The sequence below is a fragment of the Oryx dammah genome, unplaced genomic scaffold (assembly GCF_014754425.2).
Source record: "Oryx dammah isolate SB20612 unplaced genomic scaffold, SCBI_Odam_1.1 HiC_scaffold_28, whole genome shotgun sequence".
Classification (NCBI taxonomy): domain Eukaryota; kingdom Metazoa; phylum Chordata; class Mammalia; order Artiodactyla; family Bovidae; genus Oryx; species Oryx dammah.
Window position 1 is genome coordinate 19,937,103 of NW_024070212.1, and position 25,416 is coordinate 19,962,518.

The 25,416-nt window shown below is 42.4% G+C and overlaps 1 protein-coding gene across 2 annotated transcripts in view; it reads left to right on the forward strand.

The window, feature by feature from the left end:
• Positions 1-25,416, forward strand: part of LOC120855950 (myomegalin) — a 58,258-nt gene that overhangs the window by 25,450 nt on the left and 7,392 nt on the right. Inside the window, exons 1-5 of one of the 2 annotated variants that reach the window (XM_040230823.1) lie at positions 15,751-16,422; positions 16,538-16,756; positions 20,436-20,668; positions 22,203-22,254; positions 23,293-23,480. In XM_040230823.1, the coding sequence (XP_040086757.1) occupies positions 16,635-16,756; positions 20,436-20,668; positions 22,203-22,254; positions 23,293-23,480 (595 nt within the window). In that variant the 5' untranslated portion in view covers positions 15,751-16,422; positions 16,538-16,634. Of the gene's footprint in view, positions 1-15,750; positions 16,423-16,537; positions 16,757-20,435; positions 20,669-22,202; positions 22,255-23,292; positions 23,481-25,416 lie in introns of those variants that run through there. The other variant, XM_040230822.1, reaches the window with a different exon arrangement.

Here is a 25,416-nt window from a genome sequence, read left to right on the forward strand (position 1 = left end):
AACCATCCAAATAGGAAACAATGGTAATAACCATTTCCAGATGCAATGTTAAATAATGCACGACTTCCTGAACAGGCTTTATGATAAGTAGAAATGCCAGAGATTAGGTTTCTTGGGTCCTAAAACTGTGAACTTCCTGATGTTGAAGCTGGTTTTAGAAAAGGCAGAGAAACCAGAGATCAAATTGCCAACATCCACTGGATCATGGAAAAAGCAAGAGAGTTCCAGAAAAACATCTATTTCTGCTTTATTGACTATGCCAAAGGCTTTGACTGTGTGGATCACAATCAACTGTGGAAAATTCTTCAAGAGATGGGAGTACCAGACCACCTGACTTGCCTCGTGAGAAACCTGTATGCAGGTCAAGCAGCAGCAGTTAGAACAGGACATGGAAAAACACACTGGTTCCAAATTGGGAAAGGAACAGGTCAAGGCTGTATACTGTCACCATGCTTATTTATATATGCAGAGTACATCATGAGAAATGCTGGACTGGAAGCACAATGAAGCACAAACTAGAATCAGGATTGCTGGGAGAATATCAATAACCTTGATATGCAGATGACACCACCCCAATGCAGAAAATGAAGAAGAACTAGAGAGTCTCTTGATGAAAGTGAAAGAGGAGGGTGAAAAAGTTGGCTTAAAGCTCAACATTCAGAAAACTAAGATCATGGCATCTGGTCCCATCACTTCATGGCAAACAAATGGGGAAACTGTGGAAACAATGACAGACTTTATTTTGGGGGGATCCAAAATCACTACAGATGGTGACTGCAACCATGAAATGAAAAGACACTTGCTCCTTGAAAGAAAAGCTATGATGAACCTAGATAGCATATTAAAAAGCAGAGACATTACTTTGCCAACAAAGGTCCATCTAGTCAAAGCTATGGTTTTTCCGGTAGTCACATATGGATGTGAGAGTTGGACTATAAACAAGGCTGAGCGCCGAAGAAGTGATGCTTTTGAACTGTGGTGAAGACTCTTGAAGGTCCCTTGGACTGCAAAGAGATCCAACCAATCCATCCTAAAGGAGATCAGTCCTGGGTGTTCATTGGAAGGAATGATGCTAAAGCTGAAACTCCAATATTTTGGCCACCTGATGCGAGAGCTGACTCATTTGAAAAGACCCTGATGCTGGGAAAGATTGAGGGCAGGAGGAGAAGGGGATGACAGAGGATGAGATGGTTGGATGGCATCACCTACTCAATGGACGTGAGTTTGGGTGAACTCTGGGAGTTGGTGATGGACAGGGAGGCCTGGCGTGCTGCGGTTCATGGGGTCACAAAGAATCAGACTGAACTGAACTGAACTGAAGCTTTTCTGGCTCCACCGGTCAAAATCTCCCTCTTCCAGCATCTGAAGCCTCACACCTCGCGCGGAGCTAGCAGAGAAGCTTCCGGCACCATGCAATCAAATTGCTTGGAGCTTGCGAGGCGCAGGTGCGCGCGTGCGCACGCGGCGACTTTGTTGTTCTCGCGCATCCGCTGCCCGCCTCGTTCTGACCGTACCGGCAGTAACGTCTGGGCAGCAGGAGACCGGTAGGAGAAGGGTGGCCTCCTTTAAAGTCCTGTCCAGTCAGGATCCAAAAACGATCTTGAGACGGAGGGAGGGGTGGAAATACGTTAAGGGAAACGAAATCGTCGGTGGTTTCCTCATTTAAAAGCACCCTGAAGATGAAGTCGGCGTCTGCAGGGACCAGGTTCTCCTGGCGCAGGTGAAGGGGGTGGAGTCCTCGTTAGCAGCTGGAGCCAAAGCAGACAACCTGGGCCCGGCCACCAGTGAGTAAGCAGCCCCTCTTCCTCCCCGGATGGGCAGCACTTGAACTTCTCTCGTAGCGCTTGAACTTCTCCCCCTTGGCTTTGGATGGATTCCAAGGATGCAACAGAAACATCTACTTTTAAAGTTCACTTACTTGGGGCAAGAGTACTTTAAAATCTCTTAGCAAAGGAAACTGTTTGTGGTGGGTTTTGACAGATTTCAGGTGTGCGGGATCTACGAAAACCAATACACTAGGGAAAGCAACTACTGTTAATGACACACACCCAGAAACAACACTTCAGCCAGGTAGGTTTGTCCGTTAAGTTGCTGCTGCTGCTAAGTCACTTCAGCCGTGTCCGACTCTGTGCGACCCCATAGATGGCAGCCCACCAGGCTCTCCCGTCCCTGGGATTCTCCAGGCAAGAACACTGGAGTGGGTTGCCATTTCCTTCTCCAGTGCATGAAAGTGAAAAGTGAAAGGGAAGTTGCTCAGTCGTGTCCGACTCTTAGCGACCGCATGGACTGCAGCCCACCAGGCTCCTCTGTCCATGGTATTCTCCAGGCAAGAGTACTGGAGTGGGTCGCCAGTGCCTTCTCCGGTCCATTAGGTTGGGCCTACTTTAAATGCACTGTTAGTGGAACTTCAGAAAAATCTAGGACGTTCACAATGAATATTTTAATTTTAGTAGTTTTAAATGGACATACACGTTCCAGAAGTTAACAAACACTTGAGGCCCCCCTTTATGCCTATTTTACAAAAACGAAAAGGAAAGATGATATATAAATGACAAGACCTAATAAAATGACTTTTAATATTATTTTTTCCATCAATATTTTTCCCCCTTTGGATAGGTAGCATCTAACTCCTCATTCAATGAAATCTGTCAACCACTGCAAGAACCTAATACCAGCTTTCTAGTTCCAGCTTACTCTTCCCTAAGACTTTCCTCAGCATCTTCCCATCATCTTTTCTATACCATAAAAGTAAATTCTACTTCAGCCTTTAATTTGCAACCCCAAACCCAACAATCAGCCTAGTAAGTTAGAGTAGAAGTCCTCCAAGGGACTCTCCCTACAACGAATAGAAAATTACAGGGGCTTCCCTGGTGGCTCAGTGGTAAAGAATCCACCTGCCAATGCAGGAGACACTGGTTCGATCCCTGATTCAGGAAGATCCCACATGCTGGGGAGCAAGTAAGCCTGTGCACCACAACTATCGAGCCTGTGCTCTAGAGCCCATGAGCCACAACTACTGAAGCTGGCCAGATCTACATCTCATGCTCTGCAACAAGAGAAGCCACAGGGAGAAGCCGGTGCACCTCAACTAGAGAGTAGCCCCCATTCACCACAACTAGAGAAAAATCCTCACAGCAACAAAGACCCAGCACAGCCAAAAATAAAGAAAATTGAATAGCAAACGTTGTATTCATGTTCATAAGGAAAACAAACTTTTTTTTTCCCCCCAAGAAAAACCCAGATTCATTGTTGAATGTTACAGATATTTTGTCTCTCAATCAGCTCTGGAGGTAACTAGAGATTTTCCTTTGGAGGCTGCACTAGAGGATTGTTGGCTAATAGGTCAGCTATAATATGTGAAGGCATGTATCCTGCAACTAAATGAGAGGAGTTAAGTAACTATATCTTGATTTGCATGGTGGCTACTTCAGTGTACACATTTCAACATATCTTGAGCTGTGTGAAAAAGTCAAACCTGGAAGACTTTAAGATTTACTATCAAACTGTTTTTTACTACAAATAAGATAGTATGGCAGAGGCAAAACAATCAGCTGCATACATGTATAGATAAATGTAACTGAATTGAGATACCTAAAACAAACCCACCTTATATGGGCAAATTATTTTTTTAAGAACACTAGAGCAATTCAATGGGAAAAGGAATATCATTTGAATAAATAGTGCTGAGACAACTGGATATCTATATAGCAAAAAAGCCTGCAATCCTTACTTCGCAATATACACAAAAACTAATTTGAGTTGGACCCTAGATCAAACCATATGAACTAAAACTATAACATTTTATAAGAAAATACATGAGAATACATGAGAATATCCTGTGACATGACAGTAAGCAAAGGTTTTCTAAATATGACACAAATAAGTAAAAAATACAGTGATAACAGCTTTGCTGTATTTATGGATAACTATAAAATATAACTTTTTAAACAACTTTACAACTTGCTAAATCAACTTTTTAACAACATTAAAAAGTGTTCTCATGAAATATACCATAAGTAAGTAGAAAGGCAAGTTACAGTGGAAAAAAATAGTTACAAAAGATATCTGACAAAGACTGTCTCCAGAATATGTAATGAACTCCTATAACTCAGTACTAAAAACTGAAACACCCATTTTTAAAACAGGCAAAAGCTTAAATACACTTCAGAGAGAGGAAGATACAGTAATGGCCAGTAACACATAAAAAAGTGTTCAATATCATGATAGATATTAAAACTACATTGAGATACCTCTCCACTCAATAGCATGGCTAAAATTACAAAGTCTGAAAATATCAAATCTTGGTGAAGATGTGGACAAAACCAGAATTCTCATCCGGGGATGTAAATGTTATAATCACTTTGATTTGACGATTACTTATACATTTAAACGAATTTACATAAATATCCTTCTGTTCCCATGTTTTTCTGGAAGTGTTACTTTCATTTCAGATTCAAAGGATTCCTTAATAAAAAAAAAACACTTGTTACATACAAATAAATAATTTCAGTATTTAAAAGAGGATTATTTAACTTAATTTCAATATGCAGTCATTAGAAGAAAAGAGAAATAGAAACAACAGAGAAGAGTAATAGCACATACGTCAGCAAACTGGGCCGACCAACATCCAGACTTAAACAGTGTGCTGGGAAGTCCCAAGTAACAGCAATCTGGAGTCCCAGTTAGGAGAAGGGCAGTGCATCCACTCCACAAATGAGACTACAAATTGCCCTTTCCAGGGCTCCCACTTATAATCCCAGGCCACAAACTGATGTTATCAGTTTACATGGAAAGATGCAGCTCTGGTTTTACTATAACATTTTCACAATGCTGTTTGTGTCACCTTGTGAGTCATAGGATTTCATTAAACCCCAAGCAATTGGCCAGACCTCCAGGGGCTCAAGAATTCCAACACTCACTCCCTTTCTTTTCTGAAGTACCGCTTGATTTGCTGTGCTTGCAGACAGGCTCGGAATCCAGGCAGGTTAGAAGCAAAGTCAGAGGCCTGCTCTCCTGCTTTGAAGACTGAACAAGACTTCCTCTATTTTAATTTCCCTAACATCCCAGAAACACTTCATTTAGATATTCTTCCAAGAGAAATACACATGTTCATACAAAAAGAAGTTGTAGCAAGAATGTTCATAGCATTTTAAAAACTATTTTATATTGCAGTATAGCTGATTAAAAATGTTGTGATAGTTTCCGGTAGACAGCAAAGGGGCTCCAGCCATATATATACATGTATCCATTCTCCCCCAAACTCCCTTCCCATCCAGCCTGCCGCATAACACTGAGCAGAGTTCCCTTTGCTATACAGTAGGACTTTGTTGCTGCTGCGAAGTCGCTTCAGTCGTGTCTGACTGTGTGCGACCCCATAGACAGCAGCGCACCAGGCTCCCCCATCCCTGGGATTCTCCAGGCAAGAGTACTGGAGTGGGTTGCCATTTCCTTCTCCAATGCCTGAAAGTGAAAAGTGAAAGTGAAGTTGCTCAGTCGTGTCCGACTCTTAGCGACCCCGTGGACTGCAGCCTACCAGGCTCCTCCATCCATGGGATTCTCCAGGCAAGAGTACTGGAGTGGGTTGCCATTGCCTTCTCTCTCTGTTGGTTATCTATAAATACAGCAATATGTACACATCGATCCAAAACTCCCTAACTATCCCTTATCCAAATTCTTACCCTCTGACAACCATAAGTTCATTCCCTAAGTTTGTGAGTCTGTTTTGTAAATGAGATCATTTGTATCATTTCTTTTTTAGATTCTACATATAAGTGATGTCATGATAGTTCTTCTCTTTCTGACTTACTTCATTCAGTATGACAATCTCTAGGTCCATACATATTGCTGCAAATGACATTATTTCATTCTTTTTTAATGTCTGAGTGATATTCCATTGTATATATGTACCACATCTTCATCCATTCCTCTGTCAATGGACATTTAGGTTGCTTCCGTGTCTTGGCTATTGTAAACAGTGTTGCAGTGAACATTGGGGTGCATGGATCCTTTTGGACCATGGTTTTCTCCAGATATAAATAAACTGTGGAAAATTCTGAAGGAGATGGGAATACCAGACCACCTGACCTGCCTCTTGAGAAACCTGTATGAAGGTCAGAAAGCAACAGTTAAACTGGACATGGAACAACAGACTGGTTCCAAATAAGAAAACGAGTACGTCAAGGCTGTATATTGTCACCCTGCTTATTTAACTTATATGCAGAGTACATCATGAGAAATGCGGGCTGGAGGAAGCACAAGCTGGAATCAAGATTTCCGGGAGAAATATCAATAACCTGAGATACCCAGATGACACCACCCTTATGGCAGAAAGTAAAGAAGAACTAAAGAGCCTCTTGATGAAAGTGAAAGAGAAGAGTGAAAAAATTGGCTTAAAACTCAACATTCAGAAAATTAAGATCATGGCATCCAGTCCCATCACTTCATGGCAAATGGGGAAACAGTGGAAACAGTGACTGACTTTATTTTGGGGGGCTCCAAAATCACTGCAGATGGTGATTGCAGCCATGAAATTAAAAGACGCTTACTCCTTGGAAGGAAAGTTATGACCAACCTAGATAGCATATTAAAAAGCAAGAGACATTACTTTGTCAACAAAGGTCTGTCTAGTCAAGGCTATAGTTTTTCCAGTAATCATGTATGGATGTAAGAGTTGGATTATAAAGAAAGCTGAGCACCAAAGAATTGATGCTTTTGAACTGTGGTGTTAGAGAAGACTCTTGAGAGTCCCTTGGACTGCAAGGAGATCCAACCAGTCCATTCTAAAGGAGATCAGTCCTGGGTGTTCATTGGAAGGACTGATGTTGAAGCTGAAACTCCAGTACTTTGGCCACCTGATGGAAAGAGCTGCCTCATTTGAAAAGACCCTGATGCTGGGAAAGATTGAGGGTAAGAGGAGAAGGAGACAACAGAGGATGAGATGGTTGGATGGCATCACCAACTCAATGGACATGGGTTTAAGTGGACTCGGAGTTGGTGATGAACAGGGAGGCCTGGCGTGCTGCAGTTCATGGGGTTGCAGAGAGTCGGACATGACTGAGTAAACTGAACTGATATGCCTAGGAGTAGGATTGTAGGGTCGTATGGTAGCTCTATTTTTAGCTTTTTAAGGAACCTCCATACTGTTCTCCATAGTGGTTGTACCAATTTACATTCCTGCCAACAGTAGAGGAGGGTTCCCTTTTCTCCACACTCCAGCATTTTTTCATTTGTAGATTTTTTATGATGGCCATTCAGACTAGTATGAAGTGATATTGTAGTTTTGATTTGTATGTCTCTAATAATTAGCAATGTTGAGCATCTGTTCATGTGCCTTTTGGTCTTCTGTAAATGGCACCCCACTCCAGTACTCTTGCCTGGAAAATCCCATGGACAGAGGAGCCTGGTGGGCTGCAGTCCATGGGGTCACTAGGAGTCAGACACTACTGACCAACTTCACTTTCACTTTTCACTTTCATGCATTGGAGAAGGAAATGGCAACCCACTCCTGTGTTCTTGGCTGGAGAATCCCAGGGATGGGGGAGCCTGGTGGGCTGCTGTCTATGGGGTCGCACAGAGTCAGACACGACTGAAGTGACTTAGTGGCAGTAGCAACAGCAGCATATCTGTACATGATTACTGGAAAGACCATAGCCTTGACTATACAGACCTTTGTCAGCAAAGAGATGTCTTTGCTTTTTAATACACTGTTTAAATTTGTCATAGCTTTCCTGCCAAGAAACAATCATCTTCTAATTTCATGGCTGCAGTCACCATCTACAGTGATCTTAGAGTCCAAGAATAGGAAATCTGTCACTGCTTCCACCTTTTCCCCTTGTATTTGCCATGAAGTGATGGAACCAGATGCCATGATCTTAATTTTTTTAATACTGAGTTTTAAGCCAGCTTTTTCACTCTCCTCCTTCACACTCATCAAGAGGCTCTTTAATTCCTTTTCACTTTCTGCCATTAGAGTGGTATCATCTGCATATCTGAGGTTGTTGATGTTTCTCCCAGTGATCTTGATTCCAGCCTGTGACTCATCTAGCCCAGCATTTTGCTCTGTGTATAAGTTAAATAAACAGGGTGATAATAAACAGGCTTGTCATACTCCTTTCTCAATCCTGAACCAATCGGTTGTTCCATACAGAGTTCTAACTGTTGCATCTTGCTTTCTCTGTTATCCAGCAAATGTTGGCAATTTGATCTCTGGTTCCTCTGCCTTTTCTAAACTCAGCTGGAACATCTGAAAGTTTTCGGTTCACATCGTGCTGAAGCCCAGCTTGGAAGATTTTGAGCATAACTTTACTAGCATAGGAGATGAGTGCAATTGTCTGGTGGTTTGAACATTCTTTAGTACTGCCCTTCTTGGGAATTGGGATGAAGATCGATCTTTTCCAGTCCTGCAACCACTGCTGGGCTTCTCAAATTTACTGACATATTGAGTGCAGCACTTTAATAGTATCATCTTTTAGGATTTTAAATAGCTCTGCTGGAATTCCATCATCTCCACTCACTTTATTGGCAGCAGTGCTTCCTAAGGCCCGCTTGACTTCACACTCCGGAATGTCTGGCTCTGAGTGAGAGACTGCACCATCATGGTTATCTGAGTCATTAAGATCTTTTTTGTATAGTTCTGCTGTGTATTCTTTCCATCTTGTCTTCATCTCTTCTGCTTCTATTAGGTCTTTACCATTTCTGTCCTTTATTATGCCCATCCTTGGATGAAATATTCCTTTGATATTTCCAGTTTTCTTGAATAGATCTCTAGTCTTACCCTTTCTGTTGTTTTCCTCTATTTCTTTGCATGTTCATTATTGTTGTTGTTCAGTCACCCAGTTGTGTTTGACTCTCTGCAACCCCATGAACCGCAGCATGACAGGCCTCCCTGTATATCACCAACTCCCGGAGTTTGCCCAAACCCATGTCCGTTGAGTCGGTGATACCATCCAACCATCTCATCCTCTGTCGTCCCCTTCTCCTCCTGCTCTCAGTCTTTCCCAGCATCAGGGTCTTTTCAAATGAGTCAGTTCTTCGCATCAGTTCCTCTTCACTTTCTGCCATTAGAGCAGTATCATCCACATATCGGAGTTTGTTGATGTTTCTCCCATCTATCCTGATTCCAGCTTGTAACTCATCCAGCCTGGCATTTCTTATGATGTGCTCAGCATATAGGTTAAACTAACAGGGTGACAGCAGACAACCTGTCATACACCTTTCTCGATCTTGACCAGTCAGTTGTTCCATACAGGGTTCTAACTGTTGCTTCTTTCATATTCACACTGGAGAGTAAATATTTACTTCTGTTTCCACACTGTCAAACACACTGTGTGACACATATTAATAAGTTACTGGAGGCACAGTGAAGCAAAAAGTGACATATAATCAAAAGAAAAAGGGATGACCAATTTAATGGACATGAATTTGCGCAAACTCTGGGAGATAGAAAAGGACAGAGGAGCCTGGCATGCTGCAGTCCGTGGGGTTGCAAAGAATTGGACATGACAGCCTCTGAACAACAACAAAAAGACAACTCTCAGGTGCCCTTGATGCTGGACTATTACACAAGGACTTGAAAATAAACAAAGACGTGTTAAATGACCTAACAAGCAGAAAAGTAGAGGAAGAAAAAAATGTGAATCACTGTAAAGAAAGCATTAAGTTTTCAATGATAAAGGTACACGTGCATGCTTAGCCACTCAGTTGTGTCTGACTCTGTGACCCCATGGGCTGCAGCCTGCCAGGCTCCTCTGTCCATAGAATTTTCAAGGCAAGAATACTGGAGTGGGTTGCCATTTCCTTCTCCAGGGGATCATCCTGACCCAGGAATGCAACCTACCTCTCCTGTCTCTCCCCATTGGCAGGTGGGTTCTTTACCACTGAGCCACTAGGGAAGCCCCAATAAAGGTACATGGATATGGCTAAATATGAAAGGGTTATATCATTAATGAACTTAGAAAAGCATGAATTTGTCTCATTTTTTATGGCATATTCTCCCTTCTCCTTGTCCCTTTAGGAGCATTCTCTCTTCTCTAACTCAAGAAGACGTGCTCAGCTGTCCCCTTCACCCTTTGAACATAAAAGACACTGTTAACCCTTTTTCCTAGGAGACTCTCTAGGGAACTCCCTTGTTCAGACCAGGAGAATGAAGACCCATAAACACTTCTGGTTGGGAGATATGATCACATCATCTCTGGACCCATGTATTCTGTTTTGGGGTAGATTAAATGGTTTTTATTTACTTTCTTCTCTTCCTTATTTTGTTAATTAGGACTAAATGTTTCATAAGCCTTCCTTTCAGTCTTCTTTTTTTCTTTGAAATCTTGGAGGTGGAACAAGTAGGAAGAGATGCAAATCTTAGTGAAGCCTTCTCACTGAGCATGCTGGCCAAGGAGAAGGGCTCTGCCTGGGTCTGAGTGCTGGGTCTCATCATCGTAGTGGTGGGACCCTGAAAAGGTTAGCTCGGCCTTTTACTGCCTCGGTGTTTTCCTCTGCAACAAGAGGGTGGTAAAATCCTACACTATGTTTCAGAGTTGTTATGTGGACTTAATAAATTATTACATAGTAAAGCACTGAGGAATGGTGCTGGTCACACAGTAAAGCTCTAAGAAAGCTGTTATTTTTGTTGTTATTATTAAGCCTTTTATTTCCACTTCTAACTATACCACTGCTGACTTTCAACATTCCCAGGAATAAATTAAGGATGTCTACTGGAAAAGGTCAGTTTTCATTCCAATCCCAAAGAAAGGCAATGCCAAAGAATGCTCAAACTACCACACAGTTGCATTCATCTCACACGTGAGTAAAGTAATGCTCAAAATTCTCCAAGCCAGGCTTCAGCAGTATGTGAACTGTGAACTTCCAGATGTTCAAGCTGGTTTTAGAAAAGGCAGAGGAACCAGAGATCAAATTGCCAACATCCGCTGGATCATCGAAAAAGCAAGAGAGTTCCAGAAAAACATCTATTTCTGCTTTATTGACTATGCCAAAACCTTTGACTGTGTGGATCACAATGAACTGTGGAAAATTCTGAAAGAGAGGGGAATATCAGACCACCTGACCTGCCTCTTGAGAAATCTGTATGCAGGTCAGGAAGCAACAGTTAGAACTGGACATGGAACAACAGACTGGATCCAAACAGGAAAAGGAGTACTTCCAAAGCTGTATATTGTCACCCTGCTTATTTAACTTCTATGCAGAGTACATCATGAGAAACGCTAGACTAGAAGAAGCACAAGCTGGAATCAAGATTTCCCGGGAGAAATATCAATAACCTCAGATATGCAGATGACACCAGCCTTATGGCAGAAAGTGAAGAGGAACTAAAGAGCCTCTTGATGAAAGTGAAAGAGGAGAGTGAAAAAGTTGGCTTAAAGCTTAACATTCAGAAAACGAAGATCATGGCATCTGGTCCATCACTTCATGGGAAATAGATGGGGAAACAGTGGAAACAGTGTCAGACTTTATTTTGGGGGGCTCCAAAATCACTGCAGATGGTGACTGCAGCCATGAAATTAAAAGACGCTTACTCCTTGGAAGAAAAGTTATGAGCAACCTAGATAGCATATTCAAAAGCAGAGACATTACTTTACCAACAAAGGTCTGTCTAGTCAAGGCTATGGTTTTTCCAGTAGTCGTGTATGGATGTGAGAGTTGGACTCTGAAGAAAGCTGAGCGCTGAAGAATTGATGCTTTTGAACTGTGGTGCTGGATAAGACTCTTGAGAGTCCCTTGGACTGCAAGGAGATCCAACCAGTCCATTCTAAAGGAGATCAGTCCTGGGTGTTTTTTGAAAGGAATGATGCTAAAGCTGAAACTCCAGTACTTTGGCCACCTCATGTGAAGAGTTGACTCATTGGAAAAGACTCTGATGCTGGGAGGAATTGGGGGCAGGAGGAGAAGAGGATGACAGAGGATGAGATGGCTGGATGGCATCACTGACTCGATGGACATGAGTTTGAGTGAACTGCGGGAGTTGGTGATGGACAGGGAGGCCTGGTGTGCTTCGATTCATGGGATCACAAAGAGTCGGACACGACTGAGCCACTGAACTGAACTGAACTGAATGGTTTGGTTGGCCTCTTCTCCCACATATTAGTGACCAGTACTGGAAAACTGGTTACTGGCAAGGTTTGATAGTGATCTAACTGAAGTGCAGACAGCTCAGCAAGGAACTGGAGCAAACTTCATCATATTCTTGGACTTCTATGCAGGCATAATGATTTTTCAGCTCATGGTAGAAAATCTTTGCACATGATTCTAGGAAGTGCTTTTAGTATACAACCAGACTTGTTGTTTAGTCGTTAAGTAATGTCTGACTCTTTTACAACCCCAGGGACTGTAGCCTGCTAACTTCTCTGGGATTTCCCAGGCAAGAATACTGGAGTGGGTTGCCATTTTCCTTCTGCAGGGGATCTTCCCAACCCAGGGATGGAACCTGAATCTCCTGCATTGCAGGGGGATTCTTTACCACTGAGCCACTAGGGAAGCCCCGACCCACCTGCAATGCAGGAGCCAAATCAGACTTACCCAAATATAAGAAAAATCCAAGCATGTATCAGTGACCCCTTATTTTTTGTTGTTCTTAAGGAATCAAAGTAGGAAAATTTAATTTACCTGGAATTTGTAGATTTCCTCTTTCAGTTATGAATGGAGTATCTGTAGCAAACCAGCGCATACTCTGAAAACAAGTAGATAAAATCTGATTTAAAGGAATTATATTTGAAGTCTTTGGAAAACTACCAATGCAGTCAGGACACACAGAGCCAGTTCTAGAGAGAGGCTCATTGGAAGGAAACTAATTCTCTGCCTTTGCCCCTCAGGGCATTTGCCAAGTCTTGGCAAGGAACAAGAGGCCGAGAAGCTAGGTAGAGGGCAGATGCTAAAGAGGGGAGAAAAAAGTAGCAGCACTTTGGGTAATCTCTTGGGGTCAGGGATGTGGAGTTCAGTTCAGTTCAGTCCAGTCACTTAGTCATGTCAGGCTCTTTGCAGGCCTCCCTGTCTATCACTAACTCCCGGGGTTTACTCAAACTCATGTCTATTGAGTCTGTGATGCCATCCGACCATTTCATTTTCTGTCATCCCCTTCTCTTCCTGCCTTCAATCTTTCCCAACATCAGGGTCTTTTCACATAAGTCAGTTATTCGCATCAGATGGCCAAAGTATTGGAATTTCAGTTCCAACATCAGTCCTTTCAGTGAATATTTAGGACTGATTTCCTTTAGGATGGACTGGTTGGATCTCCTTGCAGTCCAAGGGACTCTCAAGAGTCTGCTCCAACACCACAGTTCAAAAGCATCAATTCTTTGGCACTCAGCTTTCTTTATAGAGCAACTCTCACATCCATACTTGATTACTGGAAAAACATAAATAGGCAATGGAAATTTGCTGTGTGACTCAGAACTCAAAGTGGAGCTCTGTGACAACCCAGAGGGGTGGGAGGTGGAAAGGAGGTTCAAGAGGGAGGGGACATATATACACCTATGGCTGATTCATTTTTGATGTCTGGCAAAAATCAAACCAACATTGTAAAGCAATTATCCTTCAACTAAAAATAAATTTAATAAAAAGAACATAGATCATGTTATAAAGGGCAAAGTCCCACATGGTAGGAGATGGAATGTGAATTGAAAACAATTTTATAAAATGTAACAGTCAATGAAAAAAATAACTGATGAGCTAGGAAGCCAAATATATAAGAAATTCTACCAACTCCAAACAGGATAAAAATGAGAGCCACATCTAGGTACGTGGCTGTGAAACTGCCGAAAATCAAAAGGCAAACAGAAACATCATAGAAATGTCCAAAAGAAAAAAATTTCACATTGTATTCATTATTAAAGAACTAAAATACTATAATTTCCAATCAACAATTTAGTCCCTGACAAAATATCCCTCAAAGGGAAGGTGAAATAAAGGCCTTTCCAGATAAGCAGCATACCTTCACTAGAGGAAATACAGAAGGTAGTTTTTTGGGCAGAAGTTAGGTGATCCCAGAGGTTTCCCAGGTGGCTCAGACAGTAAATAATCTGCCTGCAATGCAAGAGACTCAGGTTCAATCCCTGGGCCAGGCAGATGCCCTGGAGAAGGGGAATGGTGCCCCACTCCAATATTCTTGCCTGGAGAATTCCATGGACAGAGGAGCCTGGAGGGCTTCAATCCATGGGATCCCAAAGAGTGGGACACTTTTACTTTCACTAAGTGATCCCAAGAGAAACATGGAAATGAAGGACATGGATTGAAGAACATTGAATAGGTTTAATACGTAAGTAAATCAAATATTACTGTTCAAAACTATAATAATGTTGTTTTTCAGTCTCTAAGTGGTATCTGACACTGCGACCCCATAGACTGCAGCATATTGGGCTCCTCTGCCCTCCGCTATCTATTGGAGTTTGCTCAAATTCATGTCCTTTGAGTTGATGATGCTATCTAACCATCTCATCATTTGCCACCTCCTAGCTCAGATGGTAAAGTGTCTGCCTACAATGCAGGAGACACGGGTTTGATCTCTGCATTGGGAAGATCCTCTGAAGAGGGAAATGGCAACCCACTCCAGTATTCTTGCCTGGAGAATCCCATGGACAGAGGAGCCTGACAGGGTTGCAAAGAGTGAGACATGACCTGAGCAACTAACACACATCTCCTTTTGTCATCAGTCTTTCCCAGCATCAAGGTCTTTTCCAATGAGTCTGCTCTTTGCATGAGGTGGCCAACTATACATCAATTTAAAAACAGATAAGTACTGCTCACCCCAAAAAGAAAATAGTAACAAGGTTGCTTATAATGAACCACTGTCACACAGATGCTAGGTGGTGTTAGCCTGTGGTATTAAAAAGTTTTAACACCTCTTTCTGTTTCATAGCTATGACTCTCCTTTCTGATGAGTAGATTAAACTATTGAAGTGAGGACCATGAGAATTTCTTATCTTTTGATCTACTTTGCACATTGAATACCCTCTAATGTTGATGCTAGAATATTAGTGATTCCTAATGAAAAGCAGCACATTGTACATTACCATACACCTGTACCAGCCTGGTTTGTACCATCTCGAGTCCAATTGCTATGGCCTAGATCTTACTGGGTTCTGTCAAGGGCCATTTTCAATAGGCTTTTTGGCAGCCCAGGCAACTCTATTAAATAAAGTAAAAGAATAAATAAATATGTTAGATTTTTAAAATCAGTACCAACATGAAGTATCCATTAATTATATTAAAGGAGATAAAATATTTTAAGGGCCATGATAAAGTGGAAAGTAATTGTAGATCCAGAATTCAATTGAAAACAGACATTAGTAGTATAATGTTTGTACAGTTTTTTTTTTTTAAGCAAAAACAGTCATCTGTAAATAGCAAAGTTGGGTGAGAGTGGTAGTTTGGAAAGTTAAAATTGACTTCTTGTTAAGTGAAACCCCCTGCATGTATTCCTACTTCAAGGGAAAGAAATCCAACATTGCTTTGCTTTGGGATATATTAATAATTATGGAATAAAAAGATTATGATTAATGGAAAATTGTTATGCTAAATTTATTAGTCAGAACATAAACTCCAGCTTTTGATTACTGTGCTCTTAGAAGAATATTAAAAAGCAAAATCTGGAGAGTTCCCAAAGAGAAATGGTAAGAATCACTAGAAGTCTTAAAAAACTCATTTAAGAAAAGCTGCAAGAGTTGTTTTCATTGAAACTATCTTCAAGAAAATAAAAAGTGTTGAGAAAATATTATTGTTTGGTGTTTTCTTTTAAAAAAATATTTATTTAGGCCACACCACATGGCTTGTGGAATTTCCCAACCCTGGAATCGGATGAGGGTCTCCTGCATTGCAGGCAGATTCTTTACCAACTGAGCTATGAGGCAAGAGTGATTGGTTGGTAGTATCAGCAAAAGAATACATAGATATTAAAACTGGCTGGTGAGAGAAGTGGTCTTTATTGACAGAGACAACCAGAAAGAAAAAGCCTTGTGTTGAGTGTGGCAGGCCATCAGGAAGCAAGGCTTCCTGGGGTTTTGTAGCTACCTCCACATTCTATGTATGATTACAATTTGCCACCAGATTCTCTTATCATGGTGCTATCGTTGAGTCCCAGTTACTGAGATTTGAACTCTGACATCTCAAACTTTGTTTGTGCCCACATAGTTGTCAGAAGTTAGGGATGATAGAAAGGCTTGCTGGTTTCTGAGGGGACACTCACAAGGAACTTTGTCTAAACTGTAAGACTCAAAAATACTCTTCCTCTAGCCCAGTTTAAAGCCCACTTGTTTTCATGTGTTTACTTCATTGTTTGCTTGTTTTTAATGCTAAAATTTCTCTGAACCCTCCCCTTCCTCCTCATGGCAGCATCCGCCCCTACTTGCTGCATCTTTTCTCAGTCCCAGTGGATCACCATGGTTCTCATGGCTGATAAAGAACTCTTCAATGGAGCACATTGTAGGTTTCATTGTTTACTTCCTTGTAGCTTCTGCTCTTGTGATTTTTATGCTCCTGGGGGACCCTTCTTATAATCCAACCTCTTTAAACCATTATTTTGTTTTGATTCCTCTAGGTAGATGTGGAGGAGAGGCTAGTCATTGTGGATACCCAGATGCGTTTCTTCTCTCTTTCCTTTTGAAGGAGGCAGCAAGAGGTTTCTTTGTGAGAAAATGCTCCAACTTAAGCCTGGGATGCATCAGCCCTTGGAGAAGAAGGGACCTTCTGAGAGGAGGGTGAATGAGCCAAAGACTCAGCCTGAGAAAGCCGGATTCTCCTCTATGTCCTACAGCGAGTAAGGGACTCTGTGTTTCAGAGACTATTATAGCAGCTTTCAGGGTCTGTATGCAAACTATGTGCCTTAACTGTAGGGCTTGCTCTTAAGACCAGCCTAGAAATTCTTTAGAGAAAAGTCTATAGTATTTTTATTATAATTACTTTATATTATTCAGAGAAATTTGGTTTTATTCTAATTAACAATGCATGTTGTTGTTGAATAGTCAACAAGTTGTGTCTGACTCTTCTGTGACCCCATGGACTGTAGGGCGCCAGGCTCTTCTGTCCATGGGATTTCCCAGGCAAGAATACTGGGGTGGGTTGCCATTTCCTTCTCCAGGGGATCTTCCCAACCCAGCATTCAAACCTGAGTCTTTTGCATCTCCTGCATTGGTAGGCAGTTTCTTTACCACTGAGCCACCAGGGAAGCCTAACAATACATATATATACACCAAATATATGATCTCATGGATACTTGAGATTTCATGGAGCCCTTCCGGTCATGTGAGTGGTGTTTCTTTTCTGCATTGATGGGAGCACATAAGAATCTCCTATTACCTCATCTGTGTTGATGGTGAAAAGTTGACCCATATTAGTGCTGAAGAGGTGGAATTATACAGAGGCTCCTCCATCTCTACTCCATTCTCTTCAGAAGCTCACATCCCTGGTTTCTAGAATAGCAATTTGTATAAGCTTAATTTTTAAAACTTATTTTTTATTGAGGTACCATCAATTTATGACATTATATAACTTCCATGAGTACAATCTTATATTTCCATTTCTGTATGCACTACAGTGTGATTAGCTCAATTTCAAAAATAAGCTTACAAAATGGCCAAATAATGGCCTGATCGCTAGATTTGTCAGTCTGTCATTAATGGCCATTTTCCTAAAACTTTTCAAAGACATTCAATTAGTATAGAATTAATCTATTATATAATTACCTGTGAGCATCAGTTACTGAAATACTAAATCATCACTAACGTGCTTAGTGGTTGAGGATCAGCTTTGAAGGTGGTTCAGGTTTTGCTTCATACTCCATTGAATCTCTGTTAATATGTAACACTTAAATTTCACTGACCCAGAAAATAATGTTAGAACTAAAATAATGAGAAATATTTTAGAACTGAGAACACCAAGGCCCAAAGATATAGTTGCTTGCTCACAGTTGTACAGTGGACTTTGGCAGAAATAATATCAAAATGCTGGGCTCTCAGTTCACAAAGCCTCCACCCACTTTGTCAAATGCATTTAAAATTTTTATATTCTCACAATCGTTCTTTTTTAAAAATAGACTTTGTTTTTAGAACAGGAAGTTTAGAGGAAAATTGAGCGGAAAGTACAAAGAGTCCCATCTACCTATCCTTGTCCCTGCACATGCATAGCCTCTTCCCCTAGTATCAACACCTTGTACCATAGCGGTGTGTTTGTTGATATTTGTTGCAGTCGATGAAAATCATTATCACTCAAAGTCAACAGTTTACGTTCGGGTTCATTCTTGGTCTTGTACATTCTATGGGTTTTGACATAAGTATACTGACATGCATCCATCGTTACAGTATCATATAGAATGAGTGTTCACTGCCCTAAAAGTACTCTGTGCTCCACCTACTCATTCTTCTCTGCCTTCTAATCCCTGGCAACCACTGGCCTTTTTACTGTCACTACAGTTTTGGCTTTTCCAGGATGTCATATAGTTGCAATCATATGCTCTGTAGCTTTTTCAGACTGGTTTCTTTCACTTAGTAATATGCATTTAAGATTCCTCCATGTCTTTTAATCATTTGACTGCACATTTCTTTTAAGAACCAAAAAATATTTCATTTTATGGAGGTACCACAGTCTATTTATCTGTTCACCTACTGAGGAACATCTTGGTTGCTTCCAAGTTTTCGCCATTATTAATAAAGCTGCTGTAAACATTGTGTGCAGATTTTGATGTGGACATAAATTTTCATCTAATTTGGGTAAACAGTGAGGGATGCAGTTACTGGGTCATATGTAGGAATATGTTTAATTTTGTAAGAAACTGTCAAGCTGTCTTCAAAGATAGCTATAAATAACATTTTGCATTCCTACCAGCTATAAATGAGAGTATCTGTTGCTTCACATCTTCACCAGCATTTAGTATTGTCAGTGTTCTGTATGGTCACCATTCTAACAGATGTATAGTAGTAGCTTAGTGAAAGTGAAAGCTACTCAATCATGTCCAACTCTTTGTGACTCCATGGACTTTATAGTCCACGGAATTCTCCAGGCCAGAATACTGGAGTGAGTAGCCATTCTCTTCTCTAGGGGATCTTCCCAACCCAGGGATCAAACCCAGGTCTCTCACATTGCAGGCAGAATCTTTACTGTCTGAGCCACCAGGGAAGCCCCTAGTAATAGCTTACTGTTTGTAGGGTTTTTTTCATGATGACCACTCTGACCAGTGTGAGATGATACCTTATTATAGTTTTGATTTGCATTTAGTAGTAGCTTACTCTTGTTTTAATTGGCAGTTCCATGATGACAATGATGTCATTGAAAAATGGGCAGAAGACCTAAATAGACATTTCTCCAAAGAAGACATACAAATGGCCAACAAACACATGAGAAGATGCTAAACACTGCTCATTATTAGAGAAATGTAAATCAAGGCTATAATATGGTATTACCTCACACTGGTCAGAGTGGCCATCATGAAAAAATCTAGAAACAATAAATGCTGGAGAGGGTGTGCAGAAAAGAAAACCTTCTCGCGGTATTGGTAGGAATGTAAATTGATACAACAACTATGGAGAAACAGTATGGACGTGTCTTAGGAAACTAAAAATGAAACTACCAAATGACCCCGCAGTCCCACTACGGGACATATACTCTTGAGAAAACCATAACTCAAAAAGACACATGTACCCCAATGTTCATTGCAGCACTGTTTACAATAGCCAAGACATGGAAGCAGCCTAAATGTCTACTGACAGATGAATAGATAAAGATGTGGTACATATATTCAACAGAATATTGCTCAGCCATATAAAGGAATGACATTTGGTCATTTTTAGTGATATGGATGGATCTAGAGTCTGTCATACAGAGTAAAGTATAAAGTAAATCAGAAAAACAAATATTGTATATTAACACACATATATGGAATCTGGAAAAATGGTACAGATGAACCTATTTTCAGGGCAGGAATAAAGAGGCAGATATCGAAAACAGACATGTAGACCCAGAGTGGGAAGAAGAGGGTGGGACGAATTGAGTGAGTAGCACTGACATATGCATTACCACGTGAAATGGATGCTAGCGGGAAGCTGCTGCGCAGCACAGGCCGCTCAGCTCAGCGCTCTGTGATGACCCAGAAGGGTGGGAGGGAGGCTCACACATGGCTGATTCACCCTGTTGTGCGGCAGAAACTAACACAGCACTGTAAAGTGATTATACTCCAGTTAATTAATTAATTGATAAAGTAGAACTAGAAAAGAAAACCATTTTTAGAAGTATGGGAGCAGGGGAAAAGATGATCTTAGAAGGAATCTTTTACCCAGAGACACTCTCTTATTTTCCTTCCTTCATTCCCTTTACCCATTCCCGGCACTAAACACCAGCTAGAGTTCCGCATGGGGACTCTACTGGTGAAATTCTCAAAGCACCTTCTGCTGAAGCACCATAATCTATCAGTCACCCCTTTCTACCCTTACCACTTCCCACTTTAGGAAATATTCCTTGATCCAGGATCAGGCTCGAGAGTTGACCCACCTGCGGGAAAAGATAAAGATTGGGAGGGCTGTCTCTTCCCTTCTCATCCAACATGTTCAGAACGCAGTGAAGGCCTTTGAAGAGCTCCTCAGCAGTAGGAAGATTGACTATAACGTGGAACAGCATTTCCGTGAGCAGCTGGCCAAGAGCAGCCAGCTGGCAGAGAGCCTTGCCAGCAAGTTCAACACAGGTAAGCCAGCCCCCCGGGCTCAGGAGGGCCCTTAGTCCCTCCCCCACTCACACTCCCAGACCTACACTCATTCACAAGTGACATTTCAATCTGGTGTCCTGTCCTGTAATCACCATCTTGGGGCTATGGCAGAGTTAGGGCTGGCTGGTGAGAAGCAACAGAGAGGCACACAGGGTTGGGGATGCCGTGATGAATGCCAGCTACTCTGTGTCTCGTGGAGTATGGCCGCTACGGCAGGAGGCATCGCTGGGGGTGACAGCATGTATCTGAAACTAATTGGTAGAAAGAGAGGTAGAATGGGGCAGCTGGTTGCTGTGAAAAGAGTCCTAAACTAGGAATCTAAAGACTTCTGCTCTAGCCTGTATGTGTTCATTGCTAGTTCTGGACTTGTTCATATTTTTTTTGATATGTGTTTTCTCACCTAAAAAAATTTAGATCAAATAATACAAGCCCCTAACTCTTGCATGATTGTTCTTAGGATCAAATAAACAATCAGTGCACTTGAAAAGAATGATAAGAGAATGGTGCTGATTTGGGAATTGTTTAGAATACTGGTTTTTTTTGTATGTTTCGGTTTTTTGATCATGAAGCTTGAGGGATCTTAGTTCCCTGACCACGGATCCAATACACAGCCCCTGCATTGGAAGGTGAAGTCTTAACCACTGGACTGCCAGGGAAGTCCCTGGGAATGGTTTAGGCACTCTATGTATAAGTACCTTTTGTGGGAATGTTTATTATTTCAGAAGCCCGTTACACAGAATATTGCCTAGTGACCTGAGGGCACATACTAAGAGCTGGTTTGAGGCCATTGTGCAGGCTCCTGATGGCAGATGCAAAGGTGGGACAGGGTGGCTGTTACCTCTGTGGAGACAGGTTCTGCATGAAAACTGATGGGACACACAGACATGGGAACGCAGACTGGGAACCCACCCCATGGCAGGACTGGGAGGCTCTGGCTGTGGTGATCAAGAGGCCAGCTGGACAAATACCCCGTGATCTGTGGGAAAAGAGACATTTTCAACTTTTTACTCTGACTCAGGGCAGAGAAAGTAGAGGTGACTGATGATCTCTGAGGTGGGTTCAGGAGAAGGCAATGGCAACCCACTCCAGTACTCTTGCCTGGAAAATCCCATGGACGGAGGAACCTGGTCAGCTGCAGTCCATGGGGTCGCTAAGAGTCAGACATGACTGAGCGACTTCACTTTCACTTTTCACTTTCATGCATTGGAGAAGGAAATGGCAACCCACTCCAGTGTTCTTGCCTCGAGAATCCCAGGGATGGCGGAGCCTGGTGGGCTGCTGTCTATGGGGTCACACAGAGTTGGACACGACTGAAGCGACTTAGCAGCAGTAGCAGCAGGAAAGTTTGCCAGACATGCTGTCCAAACACTCAACCCAGTGTCTCCCGAAAAAATTCAGAGAAGCCTGTACTTGAGCATCAAGGACCCCAGGGAGAGAACCCAGTGTGTGCTTGTATTTGGTAAATGAGAGCTGTTTAAAGTAAGACTGCTCCTTTTCTCAATTTGGTTTTCAGATGACTGTATAAGTAAGAAGAAGCAAAGAGAACAGGTGCTGCAGAAACTCAGGTAACTCCAAATTTTCAGGGGGTATGAAAGATAAAATCTAGTCAAGAATCCAGAGCAAGGGCCAGAAGATGAGTGGAGCAGCAGCTCTCTCATCCCATGAAAACCAAACAGCTGATTATACCATCAGTACCTTAGTGACAAGGTCTCATTTCCTGTTTTTTTAGTTTATTATTCTTCTGGTTCCAAGGCTCATATTAATTCACTCATTTAGTAATGTAGTAATTTAGCCTAACTCTCCAGTCTTAGGAGTCTCCCATCCTCCCAGGGATCACCTCTGGTCTCCTCTAGATCTTTAAAACCTGGAGTTAGATCATATCTGAAATCTTTAAGAGTGACCCAACAAGTGCTGGCAGATGTTGAATGGCTACAAATTTCTTTCAAACAAAAAAGATTTATATTATAAATATGACATAGATTTATATTATGTATGACTAGGGAAAGGAGAACTCACTCAGTTGTGTCTGACTCTGTGTCCAGCCCTTTGTGATCCTATGGACTATAGCCCGCCAGGCTCCTCTGTCCATGGAATTCTCCAGGCCAGAATAACGGAGTGGGTAACCATTCCCTTCATCCAGGGGCTCTGTCCAACCCAGGAATCAAATCCAGGTCTCCCGTATCGCAGGTAGGTTTTTTCCCAACTGAGCCACCAGGGAAGCCCAAGGAGGTCTGAAAACTACAAGATACCTAGAAGGGAGCATTGCCTCAGGAAGCAGTTTTAAATGGGTCACCATAAATACTATTTAATGGATTATGTCACAGGGTATGTTGAACTCTTATGGGCCTCTGGGTGTCTTGTCAAAGTGTTAAAGAGCCTGATGGGTCTTCTCTCCTTCTCAGGATGTTTGTGGCCAAGGCACTGGACACTGTTTTTCTCCCTGCCTCCCAACTCTCTACCCCCAAATGAAAATGGATTGTTTGGCTGCTTCTCTGAAGGAACAGTCTCCTTGACTCCTGGGGCCTCTCCTCTAAGCCCCCAGATCAGTATAACTGTGATGTTTGGGTGACTTTCACTTTTCCTCTGTCTTTCTTACTTCCTAGTATCTTAAGGGGGAGGCAGAAGTGGGGTAAGAAGACAGAAGTCCTGCAGACGCAGCAGGATGCCCAGCCGCAGACTTGGCCCCAGACCTGCTCCAGCAGCCATGCCCAGTCCACCGCCCATCACTCCCCTAGCAGCGCCTACCTGCTGCTCAATCAGCAGAAAGTGCACCCTGCAGTGGACATGGCCAGTAAGTACCCAGACATCCTCCAGTTTCTGGGCGCTTGCTTATTTGTCTAGACCAAGAGGAGGCATCGTGGCAGCCACACCCTGCAGACCTACTGTGACATGCCTGATTGAGCACAGGTCAGGGATTCAGTGCCAAGCACAGGCTTCAGGGCTGTCAGGTAGCTTTTCTTCATTCCTAGTGCCTCACTTCATCAGCCACCAGACCCTGACTCAGGCACGTACATGGTGCTGGATTTGAGGGGAGGGGTCATGAATTGGGAAGGGGAGGGGACAAATGCTCCCTCATACCTGCAACACAGTCCTGTCACCTTTCAGACCACAGACACGAATGTCATTAACATTGCACCTTTGATCCTGAACTCCTTTGGGTAAACAGCTACAGTTTCTCTTTTGTGTGTGTGTGAGTCGTTCAGTAGGGTCCAGCTCTGGAACCCCATGGACTGTAGCCCAACAGGCTCCTTTGTCCATGGAATTCTCCAGGCAAGAATACTGGAGTATGTAGGCACTCCCTTCTCCCGGGGATCTTCCCAACCCAGGGATCGAACCCAGGTCTCCTGCATTGCAGGCAGATTCTTCACCATCTGAGCTTCCAGGGAAGCCCATTTTTTCCTATTATTTGTTTATTTTTACATTTATATTTTTTACTTTTTCCTATTTTTATTCACCACTAAATATTCTCTATCATCTATGAATTTACAGATCCCACCCATCATTCTAATAATTCAGCTGTAATATCCTCTAAACCATCAGTTACTGGGACTGACTGAATCCATCACCATCATGACACTCCCCAGAATTCCTCAAAGAGGGCCCTTGGGTAGCTTTGGTTTAAGAATAAGTTTAAAGTCAAGCCTTCGTTTTTCTCCTGCTCAGCATTCCCTTTATTTTCCCTTCTGAGGAAAGCATCTGACTCATACAGAGTCAGATGTAAACAACCAGGGGCCAGGAAACCATCCTTAGTCCCTGGCTATATCTGTTTGTTTTTATTTTTTCTGAATATTTTAGGCATGTTGTTGTTTTTGTTGTTCAGTCACTCAGTCGTGTCCAACTCTTTGCAACCCCATGATCTGTAGCACACCAGGCTTCCCTCTCCTTCAACATCTCCTGAAATTTGCTCAAACTCATGTCCATCGAGTTGGTGATGTCATCCAACCATCTCATCCTCTGTCGTCCCCTTCTCCTCCCGCCTTCAATCTTTCCCAGCATCAGGGTCTTTTCTAATGAGGCATGAATAAGCCACAATGGATTTTGACCTGGAACTATTCCTGTTTCTCATTTTACACAAGAAGCAAAGCAGCATGTCTCCTCTTGAGTATAGCAGTCAAGGAAAGACAGAAAATTCACATTTACTGAGCGTCTATTATGCTCATATTATTGATCACTATATATATGCTGCCTCATTTAATCAGGACAGCAATCCTTTTAAATTAGTGGTGGTGTCCTGATTTTACAGCACAGCTAAGGACACTGAGGCTTAGTGAGGTCAGGGAACTTATTGAAGCAGTCCAGCTTGGAGTAACATTGACTGTGATCCTGGCTGACTCTAAAGCTTGGAGTGCCCTCTGCACTGCAGCCTGAGCAGTCATGGACCAAGCCGGGAGGGAGTCATCCCTGTGCACATCTCTCTCTAGGCTTCTGGAGCCAGTGTTTTCCCCATTCCACTCTTTCTTCCCCTATGCCCAGCACAAAGGCCTAGCCTCTGCAAAGAAGACAAGACTCTATGCATGTGTACTTCCACCCATGAATTTATAAGTGAATGGTTTTGATTGTGGTTTAGTCACTAAGTCATGTCTGACTCTTGTGACCCCATGGATTCTAGCCCCCCAGGCTCCTCTGTCCATGGGATTTCCTAGGCAAGAATACTGGAGTGGGTTGCCATTTCCTTCTCCAGGGGATCTTCTCCACCCGGGGATCAAACCCGGCTCTCTTATATCTCC